Source organism: Clytia hemisphaerica, unplaced genomic scaffold (assembly GCF_902728285.1).
Source record: "Clytia hemisphaerica strain Z4C2 unplaced genomic scaffold, Clytia hemisphaerica genome assembly, whole genome shotgun sequence".
In the NCBI taxonomy this organism is placed as follows: Eukaryota; Metazoa; Cnidaria; class Hydrozoa; order Leptothecata; family Clytiidae; genus Clytia; species Clytia hemisphaerica.
The window spans coordinates 103,190-126,711 of NW_027104312.1; the positions used below are offsets into that span (position 1 = coordinate 103,190).

The window sequence follows — 23,522 nt, forward strand, 5'->3', positions numbered from 1 at the left end:
ATTAGATACTTTTGAGAAGACAAAAATAGGGTGGTTTCTGCGGGTCAAAATGTTCCCAAAAATTCTAGTACATGTGTGTACCATTTCTTTAGAGTGGGGAGGTAGTATGTTAAAGATTCACGTACACATATATGCCTGAGATTATAGTACTGAGCCCCCTGAATCGGGTTCTATCATAAGTTAAAGCAAGTGTAAGTAAAGTTTTAGTAAAGTTTTAGTCTCCACTGCAGATTATTTTGTGCCAGAGTTTGCGATATTAGAACTTTATAAAATAATCAAACTACTTACAAAAATGGTTACTTTATGGTTAAATTTCAAAGAAATGAGCTTACCTATTTGGTCTGAAAATGACTGATGTTGTTCTTGTTGGAGAAGACATGATATCCAAACGATTTCATAATTCTATAAATCTTACACTTGACTACAAATTACTCTAAAAAAATACCTCCCCTTAGCTTACTATCTTACACTAAAATTCTTTCGTGAGAGCTTGAATGAAATTTTGTTTTAAGGGTTTATTGCAGTGAGAAATAATATAAGAATTATCTCAAATATTCAGCTTATATCAGCAGCTTTTGATATGAATATACCTATTGTCATTTAAACCCTATGTAGTTTTATATTCATTGATTCTTATCGGTCTTATAAATACCATTTAATAAAACCCAGCAGGAGATCAAATGCTTGATAATTGAGGAACTTTATAACAGGACATAGTTTCGTTTCTGAACGAACCAGGAAATTCCCTCATGAACTGGGATAAGTTTAAGGTGTCCGAAAAACATCATATTATATTTCGGACATAAGTGGAAACCAGATGAGATCCCAAACATCTTTTCAGGCGTTTTTCGAGCTTTATACTAAATAATAAAGTTCAAGAATTTCTTTGGACAATACCTTAAAATATCTACTAATTTATACATTTTTCTCTTAAATAATCAAATAATTTGACTTAAATCTATACTTTGACTATATTACATTAATATAAAAAAATAAAGAGAAATTTTCCAAACATCTTGCAGCTCTGGCCGATGTTTTTCTCTGTGCAAAACATATGTATTCCATCATTCACGCATTCATTCGTAAAATAATTTATTGCGTGCACACAGCGCAATTCAAATTCTTTTTCGCCTCATACGGTCCACAGTTCAATATCTTACATGCTTGTTCTGAAACTGTTGTCATACCCAGATTCGATCTCCAAAGCTTTGAAGTCACTTCTTGCGACAGACAAACATACTCCGTTCGTTTAGTTTGTTTCTGCGTGACCAGGGTTCCTGTATATTCTAACTCCCATCCCTCAGGACATAGATTCGATGCTGGATACATAATAGTACTACTTTTACCAATTCTCTCACAAACTGAACAGAATATATCATTCCCAATTTGAATGTCAATTTCAGACGCATCACTTTGTTTAAATTTTTGTACTTTAGAGTATGATGGTGTTTCTGGGAGACACAGATAGTTGGAACCACCGCCACTGGCTCGGTTTGAAGCGCCACCCATGTATCCTATGAATAAAACGTTTTAAAAATTTAAAAATTTAAAAATTTCGTCGATATAAACAATTTTTAGTTTTTTACCACGATGTCAGAATCTTGTAAAAAAACACTATGGTTTAACTCGCTAAAGATTAATTGACTATCTCAGTATACGAAACATTTTAGTGAATGAAATCATACGTGTGTTTACCTCTCCAAATGATGCCTCTTTCTTAATTAAAATTCACTTTTTCTATGCTAATGCTTTCTATGCTTATTAGAGCCTTCGTTGACTTCCCTGGCGCCTTAGGGACTCTTTAACTGCATAAAAATTAAGGCCGTTTGGTCGGCCAAGTCAAACTTCGGAGTTGGTCTTGACAAAGTTAAACAACTGTACAAAAGTAATCAGAAGTATCAAAAGCAGAATTTGATGGCGGATGAAAGTGACGAAAATGTCTCTAATTGACGAATTTTCCCCGTCCAAGTTTTCATCCGACTACCTTATCGGCCCTTTTTACGCCGGCCCTAATTTAACACCGGCCCTTATTACGCCACGAGCCCAAAAATAACGTCAATAAGGGCCGGCGTAAAAAGGGCCGATAATGTAATCAAACCTGGTCTTTTTTCCCCGATAAGATACAATTAATTAAAAACGTATACAACAATATTAATATGGAATATCTTTTAAAAGGAAGGTTTTTGTCAACAAACCTGAGTATATCTTGTTGGCATCTTTTCCACATTCTTTACTCCCCCAACGAATGTAAGTTGTTTTCAAATCTTTGTTGTTTTTATTGGAATCACAGCTTGCATCAGCACCTATGAACATACATTGAAGCATAAATTAACGAGTAGTATAAAGGCCGATCTCCACTTTCGCGCGACACGAGTGAAAACTTTTTGACGTTTTTGTAAGGCCATTGGTCGGTTCAAAAATGAAGCAATTCTATTGGTCGAAATTGACGTAACGGATGAAAAAAGTAGAACATCCTTCAACTTTTTTTTTGTTCGCGCGAAACTTTTTCATAACGTAATCTTTTATTCTCGCAAAAACTGTCGCCTATTTCACGCGAAAGTGGAGACCAGCCTTAAAGGTAAAGGCTGAACAGGAGCAACCAACACACCGGAGTTACGGAAGCACCGGACACGGAAAACATTTTACCACCGGACAATATAAATATCGGACCACACACGAATCAGTCCGGTGCATCGGCAGGGTCGTTAGAAACAAAGTAAACAGTGCCAGGAACTTCAGGTTACATTTTAACATATCTTTCTTGTTTCACCTTTCGGAAGACATAATATGGGAAAATGAATATGATATGGTTTTGGCAACAATGATCATAAATTCCTTAATTTGAGGAAGGTTGGCTTCTTACCTGGTTTTCCCTGAGGACCAATATCCCCAGGGTCACCTTTCGGTCCTCTGGAACCTTGCAAACCTTGAGGACCTCTCAGCGTCGGTACCTGAGGAAATATTTAAAAAACAGTAAAAATGAAGAATAGTTCAAACAAAAACTTGACACCTGTTTAAAAAAATTGAATACGTGGTATGGCGGACGATTACACTTGTGATTTGAATGTCATTCAATTCCGTCTGACTAAATGTCAAATATATACAGACATCTTTAGCACTGAGCTTCTCTAGGCTTTTTCGGCTACGAACGTTGAAGTTACGCTCCATTATAGGTAGTCCCCAGTAAAACGGATAGGGAAGCTCGTTGCATAAAATAAGATGTAGATGTGGTAAGATATTCGGTACCGTATGAGAAGCGTCACTTCAAAACAGAAAAGGAATGATTTCAATAATTTCAAAAATCATTACCTTTACAATTTTTCCAGGATCACCTTGTTCACCTTGTCTTCCAGGAGGTCCTGGTGGTCCTTGCTTTACTTTCGAGCAATCGCATTCTATAAAATGAGGTTAAAATATATGCCCATGAAACAAACTACAATCGGGGAAAATGAAGCAACCCCTCAAAAATACACTTTTACTCTGTCCCCTTTAGGTGGAAGGAGATTTTACAAGCATGTGTTTCTACAATTATGTCCTGGAATGAAGGATAGGTTGTAGGAGACAATATACAATTTTAAATTTATTGGGTGATTTTTGCTCCATAAGAAGAATATCTTCGCCAGCATAAGCTGGTCCTTATGAATGAAACAGGATGTTCTCGGAAATAAGGAAATAATTCTCAGTACCTTTCGATGCACATTCTTTTCCATCAGAGGAATCTGTTTCTGAAACGTGAAAGCAGAGATTAATGCATGATAAAATTTGCTGTGAACAATCAATATTTTCATTTCAACGTGCATGGTTGATATAATTAACTGATGCTGGACAGACCAGAAGTAATATACTATCGACCCTGGTTGACATTAAAGGCCGGCGCAAATGCATCCAATATCGGATTCAACATTTGTTGGATGAAATGTTGGGTTCATTTGCGCAAGTCATAAAATCGCAACTTTTTAATAATAATGTTGGAAAACGTATTGTATAAAGTTTGATCGCTACCAAACATTTCATCTAACATTTTTATGAGATTGACGCCACTTTCATGTTGCTTTCATGTTTTGGTATTTGCGTAATCATGTTGGATCAAAATTTTTTTGACATTTTTGCGCAAATGACTTTTCATCCAACTTTTCGTGACTTTCATCCAACATCTCGTCCAACAAAGAATTCGAAATCTTAGATCAAATGTTGGATGCATCTGCGCAGGCCTTAATTTATTGCCTGGTGGTAATAAAGGGATAAAATATTGTGTTATCATTAAATCTTTTTCCTAGTAAGATGAAAATTAACCACTCTTCGACCCATTTTCTAAACTGCAAGAATTTTAGTTGTTTTCAATAAAACTTTTAACAGCTAACTCACAAATGATATTGAGAATAGCTTTCAGCTTTCGTTGTTCAATTACGGCTATAATAGATCTAAGCTTAAAATCAGGCAGCGGCATAAAAAACCGGCGTTAAATAAGGGTCCAATATATAAAGGTGCCTGAAAGTTCGTTAAGTGATAATATCTTTTACCTTTTTTACAGTTACAATCAGTGCTATCTAAATTGGTGCTGATATGTTTCATGTAGATTTCTTGTAACCATTTCTCAGCTGGCTCCAATTCGGAAAGCCTGAATGAAGAAAATATTGAATTTGGCTAATAAAGGCTCAATAAAGACTAGAATTCCAAATAATTGTGACTAAGGTTTAAAATTACTACAATCTGTCAGTTAATATATTGACAGCAAAGTTAAGAAGGGGAGGGGTACCCCTAAAAAATCTATGTTTTAAAGCAAACCAACTTCTCTGTAACAGCTCAAACCTTCACAACATTGATCTCAGGGGGGGTCATTATAAAGGGGGTATTTTCCTTACTGATTTTAAAATGGTAACAGTTAATGATAACCGTTTTAATTTGAAATCTTGATCACTTAAATTCACTTAAATTCAAAAAAATTACTTCAGTCTATATTTCTGAACTGTATTGTTGAATTCTTTCAGCTTCTTTTGAAAATCTTGATCCTTCATTCCTGGTTGTTTATAAGACTTGTCGAATTCCTTTTGAGCCAATTCAGCGTTTCTTCTTTTACGAGTCGACGTTGAAGATGAAGGTGCAGACTGTTCATTCTTTAGTTTATCATTTTCTGAAATTTTATGTAAATGTCTTTGAAAATCAGTTTCAAACTTTTCAATTTTCGCAATATTAACCGAACTTTTTTGATGTAGAAGATACACAAATACGGGAACGGCAACGCAGTACGTAATCAAAACAAAACGAAATATAAAGATTAACGTATGTTTCAAACGTGGTGAACAATAAACGTAAATGACTTGAGTGTCGTTGACCGTTTCTGTACTTTTGACGGTTGCTTTTTGACTGACGGCTGAATATTCAACTTTCAGTTCTCTTGGATTGTTATGTTGATGTTTGAGTGATGAGGTTCGCGTATTGTTACCGGATGATTGATCACTCATCCGGCGATCGTGGTTGCTTAGCGACATGGTTAGTGATCGTTGATCCACCTTGGAGCTGATTGAAAACATCAAAGTCTAAATGAAAGGAATTAATAAGCTCCTTGAAAATGTCAGCTTCGTCGATTGACAAAAGTCTTAAATATATAAGGAAAAATAGAAGTATACACAGATTTTAAAAGATTAAGAGAAGTCATTACATTCGAATGTTTTGTTGGAAAATTTGGCTGCACTTGAGTCTTGAGGAGAATGCTTTTAAATCTGATGTAATCTTTATTAACCGAGTTTAAATTAAGAGCATCCTACAGCCATCCTACAGTACCAGCCAATTACAAAAACTAGTCAATATAAAAATCAAGAAACCAAAATTCAGCCAAAATTACAAAACGTGAGTGATCAAAAACACTGAACTGTTATCATCGCTTAACTTCTTTTGATTAATTAACCCATTGCTATCAATTACTAGACAAAATGTGATTAACCTAATAATCAAATGAAATCCAACCCTCTATTTTAAGACTATAGAAAAGTTTACTGAAATGCATTTAAAAGGTTACTCCACCTCTTGTGACAATTGAAAGTTTAACTTTTAGTCTTGTTTATATCGACTCAAAGTGTATTCGAAAAAAAGAGTATGATTTATGTTAAAAAACGGATTCTCATACTGCCGAACGCTAGAAAATACAAGAAAGTTTTTTAGTTCATTCCTGAACTATGACACCGGTCGAACAATCATAGTTTTGAGAACATTGTTAAATTAAAAGTTAAACGAAAATTCGAGACTAACCATCTCGTCATATGCAACCATATTGAACGAAAAAATCGGTGAAAGTTGGGTACCGCACTGAACATCCTCGTGAGATTATGACAGAATGAAATAAATACCCAGATGTTTAAAAAGTCCTTTAAAAACCTCAGTTTCCAAGTTTAGCCACAAGAAATATTCAAAGTTTGCTCCCCCACTGTTTTTACAGATAAACTGTCTATTTCTTTCATTGTTTCTCATAATATGGGAGAAAGTTTTTGAATCAAAGTTTGGTAAAAAGTTAACTTGGAGTTGAATAATTTATAACGTTTTGGGAAGCAAATTTAATAAAGGAATTCTATCAAAAATTATTAAGGGAAATGAACATTTTTGATTGTAAATTTCTAAATGAAGTATTTAAGGAATTCACTCGACAGGAGAACAAAAAGGGGCATAAAGGGACATTATTCCAGTTTGTGTTAATATTTGACTGCTCTGTACGACGCCTTGCTCGGAACATCAGACAAAAGGCAATTCTTCATCTACTATGATGCAACTGTCTGAAAGTGCATGAGTTTTTTATATACAATATGTAAATTATTGAATCCATCATTTCTCTGGCTATTCATTGGCAAGACTTTTAACCCTTCGACCAAAGAGACCAAAATACCAAGGCCAAAACTATATTGGCTATAGTATCTGATCATTAAGGGGCGCACTACCTGAAAACTACCGTATGTACAGACAAAATTTTGGGTCTCAAAATCGGACCCTTACATTGCACTTTCTCTCATTACGATATTTGCAGTACACAGCCTGACCGTTACATTACACAAACTGAAAATTGTACCATTAAATTATTAAATAAAGGTCGCCACAACATGAGTGCCACCCCCCATAAAACGGGCATGGCCCTGATTCTTTTGGGAATAGCATAGAAATAGCTTTCCAATGTCATTAAATCCGTGGCCTAACTTTCAAGATAACAGTTTTTTACACCACTTTAAAAATTTGATTGATATTTGTAAATTCTAAATTTTCTTAAGAAGATCTTTGAATACTTTTGTTAGTTGGTATAAGTCATAGTTGAATCTCCAAACCTCTTACACAGGGCACAAATTGCTAACAATGAGCAAGAAATTTACACCGCTTATAAATAATTTCTTTTACGACATAAGGCATTAAAACATACCTGTTTTAAAGAACGGCGTACTTTGCAAAAACAGAAAATTTAAAAAAGAAATTGACAAATTTATTTTGGACCAGCAGGAACCTAAAGATAAACCCACAAAATCTCAGCAGTGTAATAAACAAACGCAGCAAAGAAGCTGGCCCACGAACATGCCGTTCACAATTTGTAAATAAAGATGATCATCCGAAGATAAGCTATCAATGAAAGCAATCAGCATCAAACATCATATACCGCTTACAAAATGAAAAGATATTAAACAACATCTGAATGACATTTTATTGATTAATTGAACTCCGATAATCCCTTTCCTTCTAAATTTACATCTTTTTGAGTGTTATATGTATTGAGTTGCCAAGACTTCTACTAACGGAGCGACTGCCTAAAATTTAAATAGTTCCTCTTTATAAAAGCCTAGAAGAGCCTAAAAGAGGATATCTAGCTTTGAGGTAACATTCGTTACAAACATCTCAGCATTTAAAATGTATTTTCTTATGAGCAGATTTCTATGCACTTTTTTTATTTAGGCTCATTTTAAAACTACAGGGCATTTTTTATATTGATATTGTATTACTGCATACACGCTTTTTTTTTTATAAGAATGGTGTTTTTTCATTTCATCATGGATATTCTTAAACTTTTTGGCGAAAATCATCCAAAAATATTCTTACGATATTCTTAGGTTAAGATCGAAATTGGCAATCTACAGGTTAAAATGCATTAAAAATGACATTCTTAGGTTCAGTTGCTAAATTCCATGATGGCGATATTCTTACCATATTCTTAATTTTTTGCCCATTTTCATCATGGACATTCTTATAAAGTGTATTCTTATAAAAAAAAAAGCGTGTAGAGCATCTTCGAAGAAGACCAGTTACAATGTTGGTCTAGGAAGAAAAGGGACATGGTTCTGTATCTATTGCTAATTCCGCGTGGTATATTACAAGTATATAAATAGGCCTGTGAATAAAGCTGACCACAGCGCTAAGGAACTGTCAAAGCACCTAGGTGGTCTGGCCCAGACAGTAGCGAAAAATATATAGTGAACTTTCGCTAATTCGAACTCCTATTATTCGAATCTTTCTATTATTCAAACTAATTTGCAGTTTCCGTCAAAGAAAACGCCTTGTAAAATACTCTCTATAATTCAATGAAAACTTTTGGTCCCTTGAAGATCAAGTTAGAGAGAGTCAGCTTTGAAACTATAGGCTAAGCACATAAATATTCTCACACTCAACCTCGCACGAAAATGTAGCTCATCGAAAAGAATTTACGTAAACAAAACGAACGCAAAATCAAGAAAAGGAATTACTGAACAAAGCGCAATGATACTTATTCAAGTATCTAGTTGTAACCCTTCGGAAATGCTATGAAAATACAGTTGACTCTCTTAAATAAGATTCTCTTTAACTTGAATGTCGAGCAATACCTTATAGACTTTACCCTATACCTCAAAATTTTCATAACTCGAACAAAATTGACTTCCCTGTGCTTGTGAGCTGTGGAGACTCCACTGTATCACAAGGAAGTGGCGCTGAAGTCTATGTCATGAAGACTACAAGTGTTGTACTACAGCTGATATGAAAAGTTCCTACCTTCAAAAACCCAGTAAAAAGTCACGATCAAAACGAACATAAACAAAAAACAGCTCTATACCAAAGGGACAAAGCTTCTTTTCTGGTCCGCAAGCAAGACTAGGGAAATGATAACATGGTAAAATTCATGGTGACCCACAGCTTATAAAGTGTACCGAATACAGATTAACTGATAATAGAATCGACATAGTAATCAGATTTTCAATTTCAAAAAGCTAGTAGGGTAATTTTATTGTCTCCATTACCGAAGTATTTAGTAAATAATCCTTGACAAATCCTATTTCGAACGCAAAATGCATTAAAATTCAAAGCCGGAATCCTTAATGTTTGCGAAAAGGGATTAAACCATTTCGAATGACTTTTTGTAATTAATGGCACTTAATTAGTCAAGTAAACACTATATTTTCATGCCAATATCATGGATTGAGAATTTTTGAATTTCCGGAGATCTTGAACGGCTGTTTCTGATCAGAGAGGAATAAGCCATTTTTCGTTTTAGAGCGGAACAGAACCGTTACATGCGAACACGGTCTTAATCAGAACGGAGCTGCTCCGTTTTCTTGCTCCGAAACCAATATGAACAAACTCGATCCGTAACGAAAATCATACCGGAGCAAAACGATAAGGTAACGTGTGAACATGGTCTTAGGGTCCGGGGGAGGGGATGTACTTAGGCAAAATCAGTGTTTGGTTTGTGCAAAACATAAGAGTTCCTTTTTTACACATTTGAAAGACTTTGGAAGAGTTACAAAAATCATAAATTAGCGATTTTTCAAGGGTCCTAAGATCACGAAACATAAAAAATTACACGTCGTAAATCATAGTAATTTGGATTAAATTTTGAAAATTTTAGCTGAAAATTTGAAAGAAAAGGATCGTAAAAACTTCAATACAAATCGTAAAAATTTAGTCTCTCAAAGGGTCGATTTTGAACTTTATGGCTCAGACAGACCCGCCACCCCCTTTCCCGGGTAGGCCCCAATGGTCACAATGTTAACTGACCGTTTAAATCATCATATAAAAACCGACGAAAAATCTCATATTATTAAAGTACCTCCTAATTTCTCGGAAAATTTCGGAAAAAAGAAAAGGGTCTAATTTCGAAAATCAAATTATGTACTTCCAAATCTAAAAAATTGAATTGCATATAACTCAATAGACATACCTCAAGAATGATGTTTGATTCGGGTATCGGCCACTCCGGTAATCACATGTTAACGTCCCAACTTGACCAAATGGCTTCAGCTAAAAAAAAAGGGTGAACTAAAAATCAGTTACAAAAAAGGCTGTCGAAAATTGGGTTTGATCGTATTGAAGGACTTTAATAAGTTGGTTTATCTAAGATAATAAGATTAGAAAGAGAATATTCCTTTGCCGCTAGAAAAGAGCGAGAGCCTTTTTTTACTGATTTATCAAAAATCAAAGCCAGTTTATACAAAAGCTACATTTATTTTATTTTTGCTGATTGATTTGAAAATTCAATCAAAGGGCTTAACTTACTTTTGTTGATATTTATATCGTTTTTGTTTGAATCCTTGTTTTAAATATTTCCACATTTTGTTTCATGATTAAAGGGGTTTGTTTTGATTTGTTTGAATGTTGGAAACCTTTAAAAACTCCCTTTTTTTATACTATTCAGCTTCATTAGGTTGGAAAAATAGGAATAAAAGTCATTGATTAAAACACAACCTAGACTATTTTTAATGAACCACTATAAACATTCGCCTTGTTTGTTAAATTTTCGGTTTATATCAAAAATAAAAAATATAAAATTTATCAAAACATTCCCGAATGACCTATAAAAAAAGGGGGACAAATAGAAACGTCCCTTTAAACACCTGCACGAATGTAACAAGAAAATTTTTCAGGGAAATATTGTATCAATATTAATCTAACCAAGAATATTCAGAATTATAAACCAAAAGTAAATAATCAAAATTCACCCATCCGGATACTCATTGTAATTAGACATTCCCTTCCCACAGACCCGGTAGGATTTTTTCAGCCAGTTGGGATAGAAATAACGGACTGAAACTCGACGGGGATTGATTTTCTCATATTTTTTATGGCTGGAGCTTTCCATTCTTTTGTTTTCATGTTAGAAAATTCAGTGGGGATCGGAAAAATAGCATAATATTTTGCTTCGAGGATTGGTTTATTTGATTATTCTCAGTAGGTACAAAAATTTGAGTATATATTTTCCACAGGGGACGAAATTTTGGGCAACTTTTCCAGTGGGAAGGGGTCCCTGTTATCTTCCTTGAAATTTTCCTGACATACAGTGTGTCCCAAAAAAGCGAATGAATTTTTGTGTAAAGTAAAATCCTCATAATCTATGCCAAATTTTATTACTTGCATGCTTAATTATTCAATCTCAAAAACCTATCCATCCAAGAATTGTTCAATTCAATTATTCAAAGCCCAGTTTTAGATGATGAGTTTTGAGGATTTTACTTAACATAAAAATTTGCCCGCTTTTTTAGGACACACTGTATAATTGAGATAAGAAAATTCTAGAAATCAAATTAGGTTAGTTTTTAAGGTTCAGAAGCTGTTACAATTTTCCCCCGGATTTCTCATTTACATAGTATTGACTTTACTTTTATCAAAGTTTTCCTCAGAACTTTGGTTCTAGACTGGATAAAGTCTTTGTAAGGCTGGATGTACCTCGAAACACATATTGTTATCACCGACGACTTGACGAAAATGGAGAGGGAATAAATCAAAGAGTGGAAAAAGAGAGCAGACGAGATAAATAAAGCCAGATCGAATGAAGATTTTAAATGGAGAGTACGACGAAGCCCTCGTGAAAAATTAAATTTAAAAAGATTTTTTGTACAAGAACGGTTTAGAGGCCCTTGTGCCTGAACTGTAATTCTCTATAATAGTGTTTCATAGAGGTCAATAGAGGTCAATAGACCTGCGAAATATATTGCTATAGAAAAAAAAATATATTGATGTATTTTTACGAATTTTACCAGATTTTCTGGTCTTTTTCGACCAATTTTCTTCCTATCGGAATTCAACCTTAATTCATATAACAAAAGGTCATTTAGAAAGCTAATTATAATTTTTAATGCTTAAACGAAAATACTGATGTATCATGTAGATATGCTTTTGTTTAATTTGATAGATCGATTTTAAATGTTTTTGAGCACTTTCAGAAAGTAAATTCTTTATTCAATTGAGCATAACTTTTGATCTAATGAACCGAGTTTAATAAATGACCAATCAAAATTTAAGTTTATCTTTCTTCTTTCCAATGAAATAGGAATGGTTCTTTTAGAATTTTTAGATTTCGAGAAAATTAGTTTTAAAAAAAGAAACTTTTCTGGTGCACTCGGTAGGTTTACGAAATTCCAGAGTAAAATCGGTCGAGTTCCGATATGCCAAAATTCACAACTGGGTGTGATAGCTAAGTTACAGCCTTTTTGTCTCAGTTCTAGATTATATTGAGAAATACATTAGTATTAGTATTGATATGATAAATCTATAATTGAACATACCTAATATTTCCAGGTGATTGATGTGAGCATAATTCCAATTAAAGCTGATGTACCAGAAGTTTCATTTGTGACGCAGTATGGCGGACTGCCAGATTTTGGCTCTACAAAACAATGATTCCGATAAAATAAGTAGTCAGTTTAACAAGAATTCACAGACTTTTTATTACATCCTGTTGAGCCTATCGATCTCAGGTTTTTTTAATGTATCATACTCACTATCATATTTTTGAGAGAAAGTATCAGCCACTCCGTAATATTTACAGAAAATATATCAGTCACTTCCTATTTTTCAAGGCAAGTATCAGTCACTTACTGTATATTTTTCAAGAAAATTTCAGTCACTGCATATTTTTCAAGTAATATATCAGTCACTGCATATTTTTTTTCAAGGAATATATCAGTCACTGGTATAACTTTGAAAGGAAAGTACCAGTCGCTGCGTATTTTTAAAGGAAAATAATATTAGTAATAGATATAATTCAAGGAAAAGACAAGTCATTATGTATTTTCAAGAAAAATATAAGTCACTGCCTATCTTCCAAGGAAAGTACCAGTCATTGTGTATTTTTCAAGAAAAATATCTGGTACTGTGTATCTTCCAAGGAAAGTAGCCAGGTAATGCATATTTTTCAAGGAAAATAATATTATTATTGCATATCTTTTAAGGAAAGTACAAGAATATCAGTTACTACGTATTTTCCAAGGAAAGTACCAGTCACTGCGTATCTACGTATTTTCCAAGGAAAGTACCAGTCACTGCGTATTTGTCAAGGATATGATATTAGTAATGCACATCTTTCAAGGAAAGTACAATTCACTACGCATTTTCAAGAAAAATATTAGTCACTGTACGTATTTTTCAAGGAAAATATTACCTTAAGGGAAGAAATTTTCGCGAGAAGAAATTTTTGCGGAAGAAATTTTCGCGAAATTGGGTGTAATTCGCGAAATTAAATTCCGCGAAACACACCAAATTTGTTAAATCGCGAAATTAAATTCCGCGAAATTCGATTTTTTTTCTTCTTCTTTTATTTTGTTGTTTTTGACCAGGTATTACCAAAAAATATGGACACAATTGATTTTTAAGCATTATAACGTGTATTTCTTATTAAATATAAACAAATATAAATAACTCCGTGGTGGTTAAAAGTTAATTTAAGTTGGTAACTTCTTCTTAATCGCGAAATTAAATTCCGTGAAACTTTTGAAATCGGCTCATTCGCGAAATTAAATTCCGCGAAAGTTGCCATTTTGAAACTCTGATTCGCGAAATTAAATTCCGCGAAAATTTCTTCTCGCAAAAATTTCTTCCCTTAAGGTAGTCACTGCATATTTTTCAGGGAAACTATCAGTCACAGCATATTTTTCAGGGAAAATATCAGTCACTGTGTAATTCTCAGGAAAATATCAATCGCTACGTATTTCTCAAGGAAAATATCAGTCACTGCATAATTTCAAGAAAAATATCAATCACTACGTAATCTTAGCGGATAATATCAGTCGCTGCATATTTATCAAGAAAAATATTAACCAAAGCATATCTTTCAAGGAAAGTACATTTCACTACGTATTTTCAAGAAAGAATATCAGTCACTGCATATTTTTAATGATAAGTAAAGGTCACTGCGTATTTTTCAAGGAAAATATCAGTCACTGCGTATTTTTAATAAGTAAAGGTCACTGCGTATTTTTCAAGGAAAATATCACTACATATTTTTCAGGTAAAATATCAGTCGCTGCGTATTTTTCAAGGAAAATATAGTAACTGATATCTTCCTTGAAAAATACACAGTAAATAAATTAAAACTAATATGTAGTTCTTGAAGAGTATGTAGTCATATCCAAGGAAAGTACTAGTCACTAAAATAATAGAGGTATTGCATATCTTTCAAGGAGAGTACAATTCACTTACATATTTTCAAGAAAAAATCCGTCATTACGTATTTTTTATTTTTTACGTATTTTAAATATAGTGACTGATATTTTTCTTGAAAAATACGCAGTAAATAAATTAAAACTAATGCGTAGTTCTTGAAGAGTATGTAGTAATGTTTTTCAGGGAAAATATCAGTCACTGCGTATTTTTTTAAATAATATAAGTGTTGCATATCTTTCAAGAAAAGTACAAGTCACTACGTATTTTCAAGAAAAAATCAGTCACTACGTATTTTCCAGAGAAAGTATTAGTCACTACGTATTTTCCAGGGAAAGTATTGGTCACTACGTATTTTCCAAAGAAAGTATTATTCACTACGTATTTTCCAGGGAAAGTATAAGTCACTATGTATTTTCCAGGGAAAGTATTAGTCACTACATATTTTCCAGGGAAAGTATTAGTCACTACGTATTTTCCAGAGAAAGTATTAGTCACTACGTATTTTCCAGGGAAAGTATTGGTCACTACGTATTTTCCAAAGAAAGTATTATTCACTACGTATTTTCCAGGGAAAGTATTAGTCACTACATATTTTCCAGGGAAAGTATTAGTCACTACGTATTTTCCAGAGAAAGTATTAGTCACTACGTATTTTCCAGAGAAAGTATTAGTCACTACGTACTTTCCAGGGAAAGTATTGGTCACTACATATTTTCCAGAGAAAGTATTAGTCACTACGTATTTTCCAGGGAAAGTATTAGTCACTACGTATTTTTCAAAGAAAGTCTTAGTCACTACGTATTTTCCAGGGAAAGTATTGGTCACTACGTATTTTCCAGGGAAAGTATTAGTCACTACGTATTTTCCAGGGAAAGTATTAGTCACTACATATTTTCCAGGGAAAGTATTAGTCACTACGTATTTTCCAGAGAAAGTATTAGTCACTACGTATTTTCCAGGGAAAGTATTGGTCACTACGTATTTTCCAAAGAAAGTATTATTCACTACGTATTTTCCAGGGAAAGTATAAGTCACTATGTATTTTCCAGGGAAAGTATTAGTCACTACAAGAAAAAATGTCAGTCACTGCATATTTTTAATAATAAGTAAAGGTCACTACGTATTTTTCAAGGAAAATATCAGTCACAAAATATCATTTGTGCGTAATTTTCCAAGGAAAGCATCAGTCACTGAGTATTTTCCAAGGAAGAGTCAGTACATATTTTTTGAGGAAAATATTAGTCAGCGCAATTTTCAAGTAAATCATGATCATGTTTTGTACCTCACTGATATCGCTATGCTTAAAATAAACTATGATTTTAGCCAGATTTGGAGCTTTTGATTGGACTTATGATGAGCTGAAACTGCACAAAAATAGCATAACAAGAAAATTGCCTGTTAGGACTCACTGCCTGAACATTAAGTGATTAAAATTGTAGTATTATTACCACAAATAAAACATTCGATTGTATAAATAAACATCCTTAATCAATATTTTTCTTTAATCCTCCTTTGTCTTTTTGAAAATTTATGATAAATAGATTGACATCAAAGTCACTGTTAATGGCTAGGAGTATCCTTAACTGTTTTTGTAGCTGAAACACAGCTACATCAAATCATAATAAACATATAATTGTTCATCTGTTTAATTCAATTAATCCATCAAATAAAGCAAAGAAATCAGTCTCCATTTACGACTGGAATATAATCAGTGTTCCTTTTATTTGGCAAATAAACAGTATTCCCACAGAGTACTCTGAGTTCCAAATGTGTAATAATTTTATCGTTCATAAGTGAAAGTCCTCATGGAATAATTCAGAGATTAGAAGTGTAATCAGTGTCCCTCTGTACTCCTTCTTACCCTCTCAAAGGATTATGTGGTCGATAGTTTAAAATCAAAGCTTATAATCTTCAAGGTGCAACAATCTTTTTCGCTTTCTTACTCTTTGGTAGCCTTGACCTTCGAACAACAGCAGGCTCATGGTTTATAACACCAGTCCTTTTAAAGAAAGTTGAATAAACATCTTGTGTGTTATTACCAGTAGGTAAAACATTGTCTCTCAACACAGCTTCAATATTTCCTGGAGGACTATACAAAGCTGTTACATAAACATATTTATTGTTCACATCATCAATACTTTTAGCTACACCCATGCCAAGTTCTTTGGTTGATTTCCAAACAACCTGTGCAAATTGCCCTGTATTTTCGTCTAAATGCGGATCATCAAAATGGTAGTTTTCACTCTGGCTATACCACATTTTAGTTGCTGCTTCACCAGCATTTTTAAAAGTCGCCCAAACCTTGGCTACGTTTTCTCCCATCCCTTCTTTTTCAAGATCTTTGGCAATTTCTAATGATTTTTTATCAGCTAAAGCTTCAGCTAGCTTTTGTGCTTTCGCAGCTAGTGAGTCTGACCAGATCACATTGTCATCGTGATGCTTGCTACGGTATTCGTTGTGTGCTTTCAATCCACCAGCAGCAAAATCTTCAATGGTGCCTGAAAGGAAAAGTAATGATAAGATTTATTAAAAAACGCTAACGCTAAACATTGATTACATCAATTAAATTTTGAGTAAATAAGGGGCGTTTCATAAATCCAAAACATGACGGAGATTGTAAAAACATTTTACACCTTTTCTCAGTGCTGGTGGAACTTTTTCCCACAGTTGGGATGAAAATTTCTACCGAAATCCGAATGTGGAAAGAAACTTTATTGTTACAATTCCAAGCTTTAAAAAACCCAGTGGGGATGGTTTCGAGGGTTTTCTTTTCCATTGAACTTCAAATGAGAATAAAAAGTCAATTTCGCAGTGGGGGTAAAATTATAGGGTATGTTTCTTCTCAACGGGACGAAATTTTGGCTAAGTTATCTTATGATGTATCTTATAATAAGAATGTTTAATTTCGTTTTCTACTAGAAATCAAAACACGATAACGGACCTGGGTCTTCATCTTCTTGAGTATTGCTTCTTTGCTCAGCTTCGTTTGGTTTATTCAGCAATTGTGCCAAAGAAACTTTTGAATCTCCTGTTTTCTTCAATAGTTGCTTCAAAACATCAACAGTCAGTGTCACAGTTTTCTGACCATTCCCTAAGTTATCCCTGGTTACAGCATCGGCAGTTTCCACTTTTTCTTTAACCAATGGTTCCACATTGCCTTCTTTATTAACCATGAACTTCTGTTGGACATCTTGTTGCACTGCGTCTGATTGTACTTTAGAGACATCATTATTGTTATCAAATAAATGATTATTGCTGACAGATACGACTTTACCATCATCTAACACGACTCCTTTGACATGGTTGATTAAATCTCCCTTAATTCCAGATTCTAAGTTGGGTATTGATATTGTATCTTTGGTAATGCTGTTCTGTTGATCTGAACCACCAGCCATGGTATTGAGGTAAGTTTTCAGTTGATCTGGAGTCGATGAATGGTATTCACGTTTGACGGGAGTGACGTCCATTTTGTGACTTGTCGTCTCATCCAAGACACGTTTTGAAGCTGTGACGTCTTTCGCATGATGTTCTGGCAAAGTAACATCTGAAGTTTGATGACTCTTCTTAAAAGAGCTTTCTGGTAATTTACCAAGCTCAACAACTTTACCATGATACATGGCAAAGATTGGTGCAAAATCAGAAGAATCTGCTTTGATAGAGTCTTTAAGTGCCGATAGATCGATCACATCTTTCTTATCGCTATTTTCTTCGTGTTTAGGTTTTGATATTGGGGTTTCTTCGTGGCTTTCTACGACAGCCTTCTTTTCGTGAGCCTCATCGATACTTGGTACTTTTGTCTCAGTTTCCTTATGAGATGAGATTGACTCAGCATCGTTTAGTAAATTAGCCAGATTCGCAAGAAAACCTGAAACATAAAGAAAATATAGTTCAAATATTTGAGCATTTCAATCTCCCTAAAAATGCTCTTGGCTAGAGATTAAAACTTGAAGATAGGGACAAAAGCACTAATCTCCAACTACTTTAATGAACTGGGCTTCTTAAAATAACGGAATCGTTTCTAGCTTATTTTGAACCGACTATTCTACCTTTCTATTCTATTCTGTTGATGAACTACGGGATTCGAATGTTTATATACAAACGTTCGACAATCTAAGGTAAAAAAGAGACAAACATGACCAGACATGACAGAAAAGTCGACTTCAAAACTGGCTTTTTAGTGTGCAAAAGAATATAATATCTACGGATAAAGATCTATTGAAAGGAAAGGTAATACAAAATTAATAAAGCGAGAAAAAATACAATACCTCTCTTTTGTTTTTGCATTGTTTCGGTATCCTCTGAAGGATTTGAATCGATCAACGATTTTTTAGAGATCTCTTTCCATGGAAGATTATGTGAAAAGTGTGATGATTGTTGTTGGTGAGTGATTTTTGGTGATTTGGGAATGATTGATTTCTTTGACTGTCTTGATCGATGATGTTTGCCTATTAAGTATTGATTAAATAATTTAATGAGAGAGAGAGTCCCGAATAATCGTAAGATTGGTAACAAGATAAGGAAAGAGAGGAGGATAAAAATTCCCTAGGAGGTAGTGGGGGGCGTACGGTATTTCGGAATTGCGGAAATCGACCCTTTTTTCTTCGGAATTTCGGAAATCGGGGAAAATTCCTTCGGTATTTCGGAATTCTGAAATTCTTTCAGTATCGGAAATCCATGAATTTTTGCTTCGAAATTTCGGTATTATAAAGTTTTTATCCCCCTTTTTCGGAATTCATACATGAAAAATCAAATTTAATGGAAAATTAGTCAAAACGAGGAAAAATTCGGTATCGGAATTGCAAGTATTTTTTTACGGAATTTCGGAAATTTTGGCTAAATTATTCGGTATTTCGGAAATCGCAAACCCCGTACGCCCCCCCCCCCCCGAGGTAGGGCTTGAGGCAGCGGCACGGTATTAGGGGGGGGGGTCTAAGGAAAGTTATCGATCGATAGTTATTTACAAAAACTAGAAGGCTTATTAGTACATTGAACGGCTATGGAGCATCAAAGAATTCATCTAGAAAATGACTTGTAGAATGAGAACGTTTTATAATTTTGAAAATACTTACAATTAATATCATGTTTGATGACCAAAACAACAAGAACGAAATACCAAAGTAAAAATCTCATCTTTGCATCAATTGCAACAAAAAAAACCTCAATTGATCTCAAAGAAAAGTTTTAAAAATAAAATAAAATTTACCAGGAAACATAAAAAAAGTAAATTTTCAGAAAGATATTATTTATTCCAAAAGTTAAAAAAGTAATGTTTCTTGGTTTGGTATTTTTTTGAACGGCGTCTACCATTTTTGTTTACATTTCCGAAAAAGAATTACATTTGAAGAGGCGTCTTTAGAAATAATCACTCAACCGTTAAGTTTTGCATTACAAAAAAAACAGCTGTCTTCAATGAGTAAAATTGAAAGTGTTTATAATTTTTTGAAAGTTGGCAGAGGGAGATACAAAAAATCAGAACATTTAAAGAGAAAATTAAAATAAATGCAGATTCAAATAGTAACTGTAATTAAAATTGTATTTTGATCTTGGGCATGTTCATTCGTAGTACAGTATGGAAATGTGCGAACGATTGATATAAAAACAATTTAAATTTTTAAAGGTGCAGTGCGCTAGATATAAAATTTCATACATTATTTCATACTCAGATTGTTCACTTTTTTTAATAAGATTTTTGGAAGATCCGCTGGCTGTTTCTTTTAAGAAAACCGCCTTTCACGTTGCCAAAAAGTTACTAAGATTTCACATCACATGTAAAAGGAAAATTTTTCTAATTATCAAGTATGTAAACAGAGGTAGCTTTTACTCGTCTATATCACAACAGGAGTTTGTTTTTATATAAATTTTCGGATCCCACTGAAACAGTATATCTGGCTTCCTTTCAACAAACAAAATGAATATACCTTTGTATTGGCCCTTTTTACGCCGGCCTTAGTTTAGCACTGACCCCTTTATAATAAACCAGAAAACAAGCCCTGGAAAACAATGCAATAAATACCTTGGAAGTTACAAGGTTTCCAGCATGTTTACAACACAATCTGAACCAAGAGTTACCAGAGATTGTCCATCCTTCGAAAGTGCGATTCCTTCAATAGATCCAGCATGCAATTTCTCACAGTAAATCAATTCAAAAGAATTCAAGTCCCATGACAATAAGTAACCATTTTGCGTAGTTACAAATAATCGATCATTTTTTTCATTGATTTCCATATAAGTTAGGGTATACCAACCATATACAAGTTCTGTTTTAAGAACAGTGATGAGTTCAAATGTCAATCCATCGTATACGCGGACTGTTCGGTCGTCAGCACATGTTGCAAGAACGTGTTTTCCAGAGGCTAAAAGTTTCCAACTGAGGTCAGTTACGGCTGTGGTGTGACCAGTCAATGTTTTTAAAACTTCACCTATGGTGAAATGGCGAAATATACACCAGATATTTTTGCAAAGAAAGGTTTTATATCCAAGTTTTCAAGCATTTAGAATAATTTTTAAAAGTATTTACTAAGGGTTTAGTGTCAAACTCCGAGCCTGTTTTCAATTTTTCGTACGCTTATAAAAAAAGCAAGTGTCAGAGAGAGAAGGATATTTATGAAAATTTTTATTACCTGTTAAAGAATCTGAAACGATGGCAGTTTGATCTTCAGAAGTCGTTGCTATGTAACGGTCGTCAATACTCCATCTCAAATTCCAAATCTCCATGTTCAAGAAGGAGCCATCATTATTCACCTTGGGTTTGTGAATCTGGCTACAATGAAAAACTTCAATATCCAAAGATTCTTCATTTTTCTTCAAATCGAAAACATACAAATATCCTGCTGTAGTTCCCAAAGCTAATTTGGATTCATCCGAATTCGTTGCCAAGGCAACTGGGTCACCAATAACAGTATACAGATTCCGAACACTGTTCACTTCTTTCTCCGGGGTGACCTTTGAATTATATTTCCAACAACTTACTTCAGAGTTGAGACAACCAATCAGTAGAAAATCGCCAACCCAAAGCAAACAGCGAATTGAATATGTAACATTGAAGGAACAAACAGATTTTCTTGAAGGTGTTTGCCATAGATAAATATTCCCAGTAAAATCACCAGAAGCCACTAGACCGGTATTACTTATATCTAAACCACAACCAGTCAATGTTAAATAAGAAATATCATCTATGCTTGCTATGCAACTATTTTCATAATCGAAAGATACCTTGTGTAGAGACATGATACCGCAAATGTAATATGTAAATTGTTCGACTCTGTTCATTTGTACGATAGATCCAATAGGTCCTCCTATAGGATGAATATGAAAAGAAAGAAAAAAATCAGTCAAACCCAATACGAAGCTGAAATAACTTCGCTAGACTTTCTCAGTAACGCAAACCCGGCTTCCAGCGAGAAAGACTATAAAGACCTACAATATTTTCTTAGCACAAAGTATTAAAGTGACGTCGATCTAGAATTTCTTTCAACGAAGCAAATGCTTATCAAGGGCTAAATTCAAAATACTAGATTTTTCGGAAAACGTTTCAGTAATGAAAATTAACTTCTTACAATGGGACTTGGTCTGAAAATAAATTATCCTTAATTACCTACCCTTAATTTCTTTCAATAATTGGCCATCTTGACTCCAAAAGGATATGATTCCAGACACATAAGCTGTGGTGACAAACAAGTCACTATCCCACATGCAAATCCTTGGTGATCCCGTAGCTTGGATGACTGTCAACAAATCCAAAGTGTCTATGTGGTAAAAGCCAAATATCCCATGCTGTACGCCTATAGCGATTCTATCGTTATTGATCTCGGAGACGCACTGCATATCGTTTTTGGGGTCCCCTATAGGCGAAATTGGTCCGCGTTTTATGGTATCGCCACTTTGAGAGATGAGAAATAACTCACAACCCTCTCTCGTGCAGTAAGCAGCTAGAATCTCTAGATTATCTTTGTGGATAGATGCATTGAACATGTCATAGGATTTTCGACCTTTTACCTCTTTTTTACTTGTCTGTGGAGCTTGGTAAATCCATTTGGGAGTAATCTTGACGTTTTGAGTATATTGTTCGATGAGAGTATCTTTCTTGTAAACAGCCAACATTTGTTTGGGTCCTTTAGAACTGAATGAGAATTCGCTTCCATCAGGGGACCAGGAACCGTAGATCACATTCTTAGTGTCTGATTGAAACGATGTTAGCAATTGCCAGTCTTTTGACCAGAGCTTCACTTGACCACCATAACCAACAGTTAGAATTTCATCTGACATAGAAAATAAATCATATTAAAAAAGGTTTTAACAATTTTCGAGCGTGTATATTTCATCATAATCATTAATTCAAGAAATTCCAATATGAGTTAATTTTTGATCAAATAATTTCCCCCGGAGGGTGTAAATTTTGGACAATCTGACCATAAGTCACACTTCGTCAATACCATATTTTCTCAAGATATTAAAGTATAGCTGTGAGTCTGAGTGTAGTGAAAATTCTTACCTAGTTTATTCGGTATCATGACAGTGATTAAGTCATTGTGTATTTGTCGAACAGGTTCGCTTTCTTTGATTTTCATGTCCCACGTGACCAAACATCGTCCAATCGGTGCGTAGTATTTGTCTCCACAACAGAAACCAGAATGTTGACGGACTGAGCCAACACCCCAACAATTTATAACATTCATATCCAATTTTTATTTCTTGTTTTTTTTTTTGTTCATATCTGGAATAAAAATTGAACGTCAACATGAGCAATTACAGTTTCACTGGAGCATCATATCCCCCCATCCCATAATTTCTATATCTCACTGGAATATTAAGTACATGTTTATTCTATTTATAGATATACTTCCTACAATACTTATAGAATACAAAAGCTATGTACAACATCAAATTTTCTTTATTCAAAAAATGGGAGTTTCTAAACATCGACCAGAAATGGCGACCACGACCAGCGACCACGACCGGCGACCAGATAAATTTGGGTTATCGAGTTTTTCCTCTTTCTCCACCGTAGAGTCTTTCTCTTATGATCATTTATTTATCGAATTGAAAAGTAAAGCTCACCCCTGTCTCACCTACAGTGATTATAAAGCCACGTGCTAAACGTGTAGAGCAGCCATTTCAACGCTCTTGAAGCTTGAATAGAGTGTCAATTTCTA

General features: G+C 34.1%; 3 protein-coding genes across 5 annotated transcripts; all 3 read right to left on the reverse strand.

The window, feature by feature from the left end:
• Positions 1–868: 868 nt before the first annotated feature.
• On the reverse strand, positions 869–20,444 carry LOC136817552 (uncharacterized). 3 transcript variants are annotated; one of them, XM_067073877.1, is made up of 10 exons: positions 20,384–20,444; positions 12,495–12,595; positions 10,154–10,233; positions 4,948–5,537; positions 4,521–4,618; positions 3,687–3,725; positions 3,310–3,395; positions 2,864–2,951; positions 2,196–2,303; positions 869–1,514 (listed from the first exon to the last, which is right to left on the reverse strand). In XM_067073877.1, the coding sequence occupies exons 4-10, from the start codon at positions 5,529–5,531 to the stop codon at positions 1,093–1,095; spliced, it is 1,425 nt and encodes a 474-aa protein (XP_066929978.1). In that variant the 5' UTR covers positions 5,532–5,537; positions 10,154–10,233; positions 12,495–12,595; positions 20,384–20,444; the 3' UTR covers positions 869–1,092. The 3 variants fall into 3 exon arrangements, with proteins under 3 accessions (XP_066929978.1, XP_066929976.1, XP_066929977.1); XM_067073875.1 differs by lacking the exons at positions 10,154–10,233; positions 12,495–12,595; positions 20,384–20,444 and adding an exon at positions 6,247–6,456; XM_067073876.1 differs by lacking the exons at positions 10,154–10,233; positions 12,495–12,595; positions 20,384–20,444 and adding an exon at positions 6,247–6,443 and having other exon boundaries at positions 899–1,514; positions 3,687–3,719.
• LOC136817551 (uncharacterized) lies at positions 15,406–19,685 on the reverse strand. Its single transcript, XM_067073874.1, has 4 exons — positions 19,440–19,685; positions 18,636–18,815; positions 17,312–18,235; positions 15,406–16,868 (listed from the first exon to the last, which is right to left on the reverse strand). The coding sequence occupies exons 1-4, from the start codon at positions 19,498–19,500 to the stop codon at positions 16,282–16,284; spliced, it is 1,752 nt and encodes a 583-aa protein (XP_066929975.1). The 5' UTR covers positions 19,501–19,685; the 3' UTR covers positions 15,406–16,281.
• LOC136817550 (uncharacterized) lies at positions 19,886–23,082 on the reverse strand. Its single transcript, XM_067073872.1, has 4 exons — positions 22,862–23,082; positions 21,969–22,628; positions 20,991–21,665; positions 19,886–20,789 (listed from the first exon to the last, which is right to left on the reverse strand). The coding sequence occupies exons 1-4, from the start codon at positions 23,043–23,045 to the stop codon at positions 20,392–20,394; spliced, it is 1,917 nt and encodes a 638-aa protein (XP_066929973.1). The 5' UTR covers positions 23,046–23,082; the 3' UTR covers positions 19,886–20,391.
• Positions 23,083–23,522: the final 440 nt, after the last annotated feature.

Coding starts and splice junctions, on each gene's coding strand:
- LOC136817550 (XM_067073872.1), bottom strand. CDS start 23,045: ATGAATGTTATAAATTGTTGGGGTGTTGGCTCAGTCCGTCAACATTCT. Junction 22,629..22,861: donor CATGATACCGAATAAACTAG/GTAAGAATTTTC, acceptor TTTCTATGTCAG/ATGAAATTCTAACTGTTGGT. Junction 20,790..20,990: donor CGTTTCAGATTCTTTAACAG/GTAATAAAAATT, acceptor ATTTCACCATAG/GTGAAGTTTTAAAAACATTG.
- LOC136817551 (XM_067073874.1), bottom strand. CDS start 19,500: ATGAGATTTTTACTTTGGTATTTCGTTCTTGTTGTTTTGGTCATCAAA. Junction 18,816..19,439: donor CATCAAACATGATATTAATT/GTAAGTATTTTC, acceptor AATACTTAATAG/GCAAACATCATCGATCAAGA. Junction 18,236..18,635: donor AATGCAAAAACAAAAGAGAG/GTATTGTATTTT, acceptor TTTATGTTTCAG/GTTTTCTTGCGAATCTGGCT.
- LOC136817552 (XM_067073875.1), bottom strand. CDS start 6,267: ATGGTTGCATATGACGAGATG. Junction 4,619..4,947: donor GTTCAGAAATATAGACTGAA/GTAATTTTTTTG, acceptor TTCTTCATTCAG/GCTTTCCGAATTGGAGCCAG. Junction 3,726..4,520: donor TGATTGTAACTGTAAAAAAG/GTAAAAGATATT, acceptor TTCACGTTTCAG/AAACAGATTCCTCTGATGGA.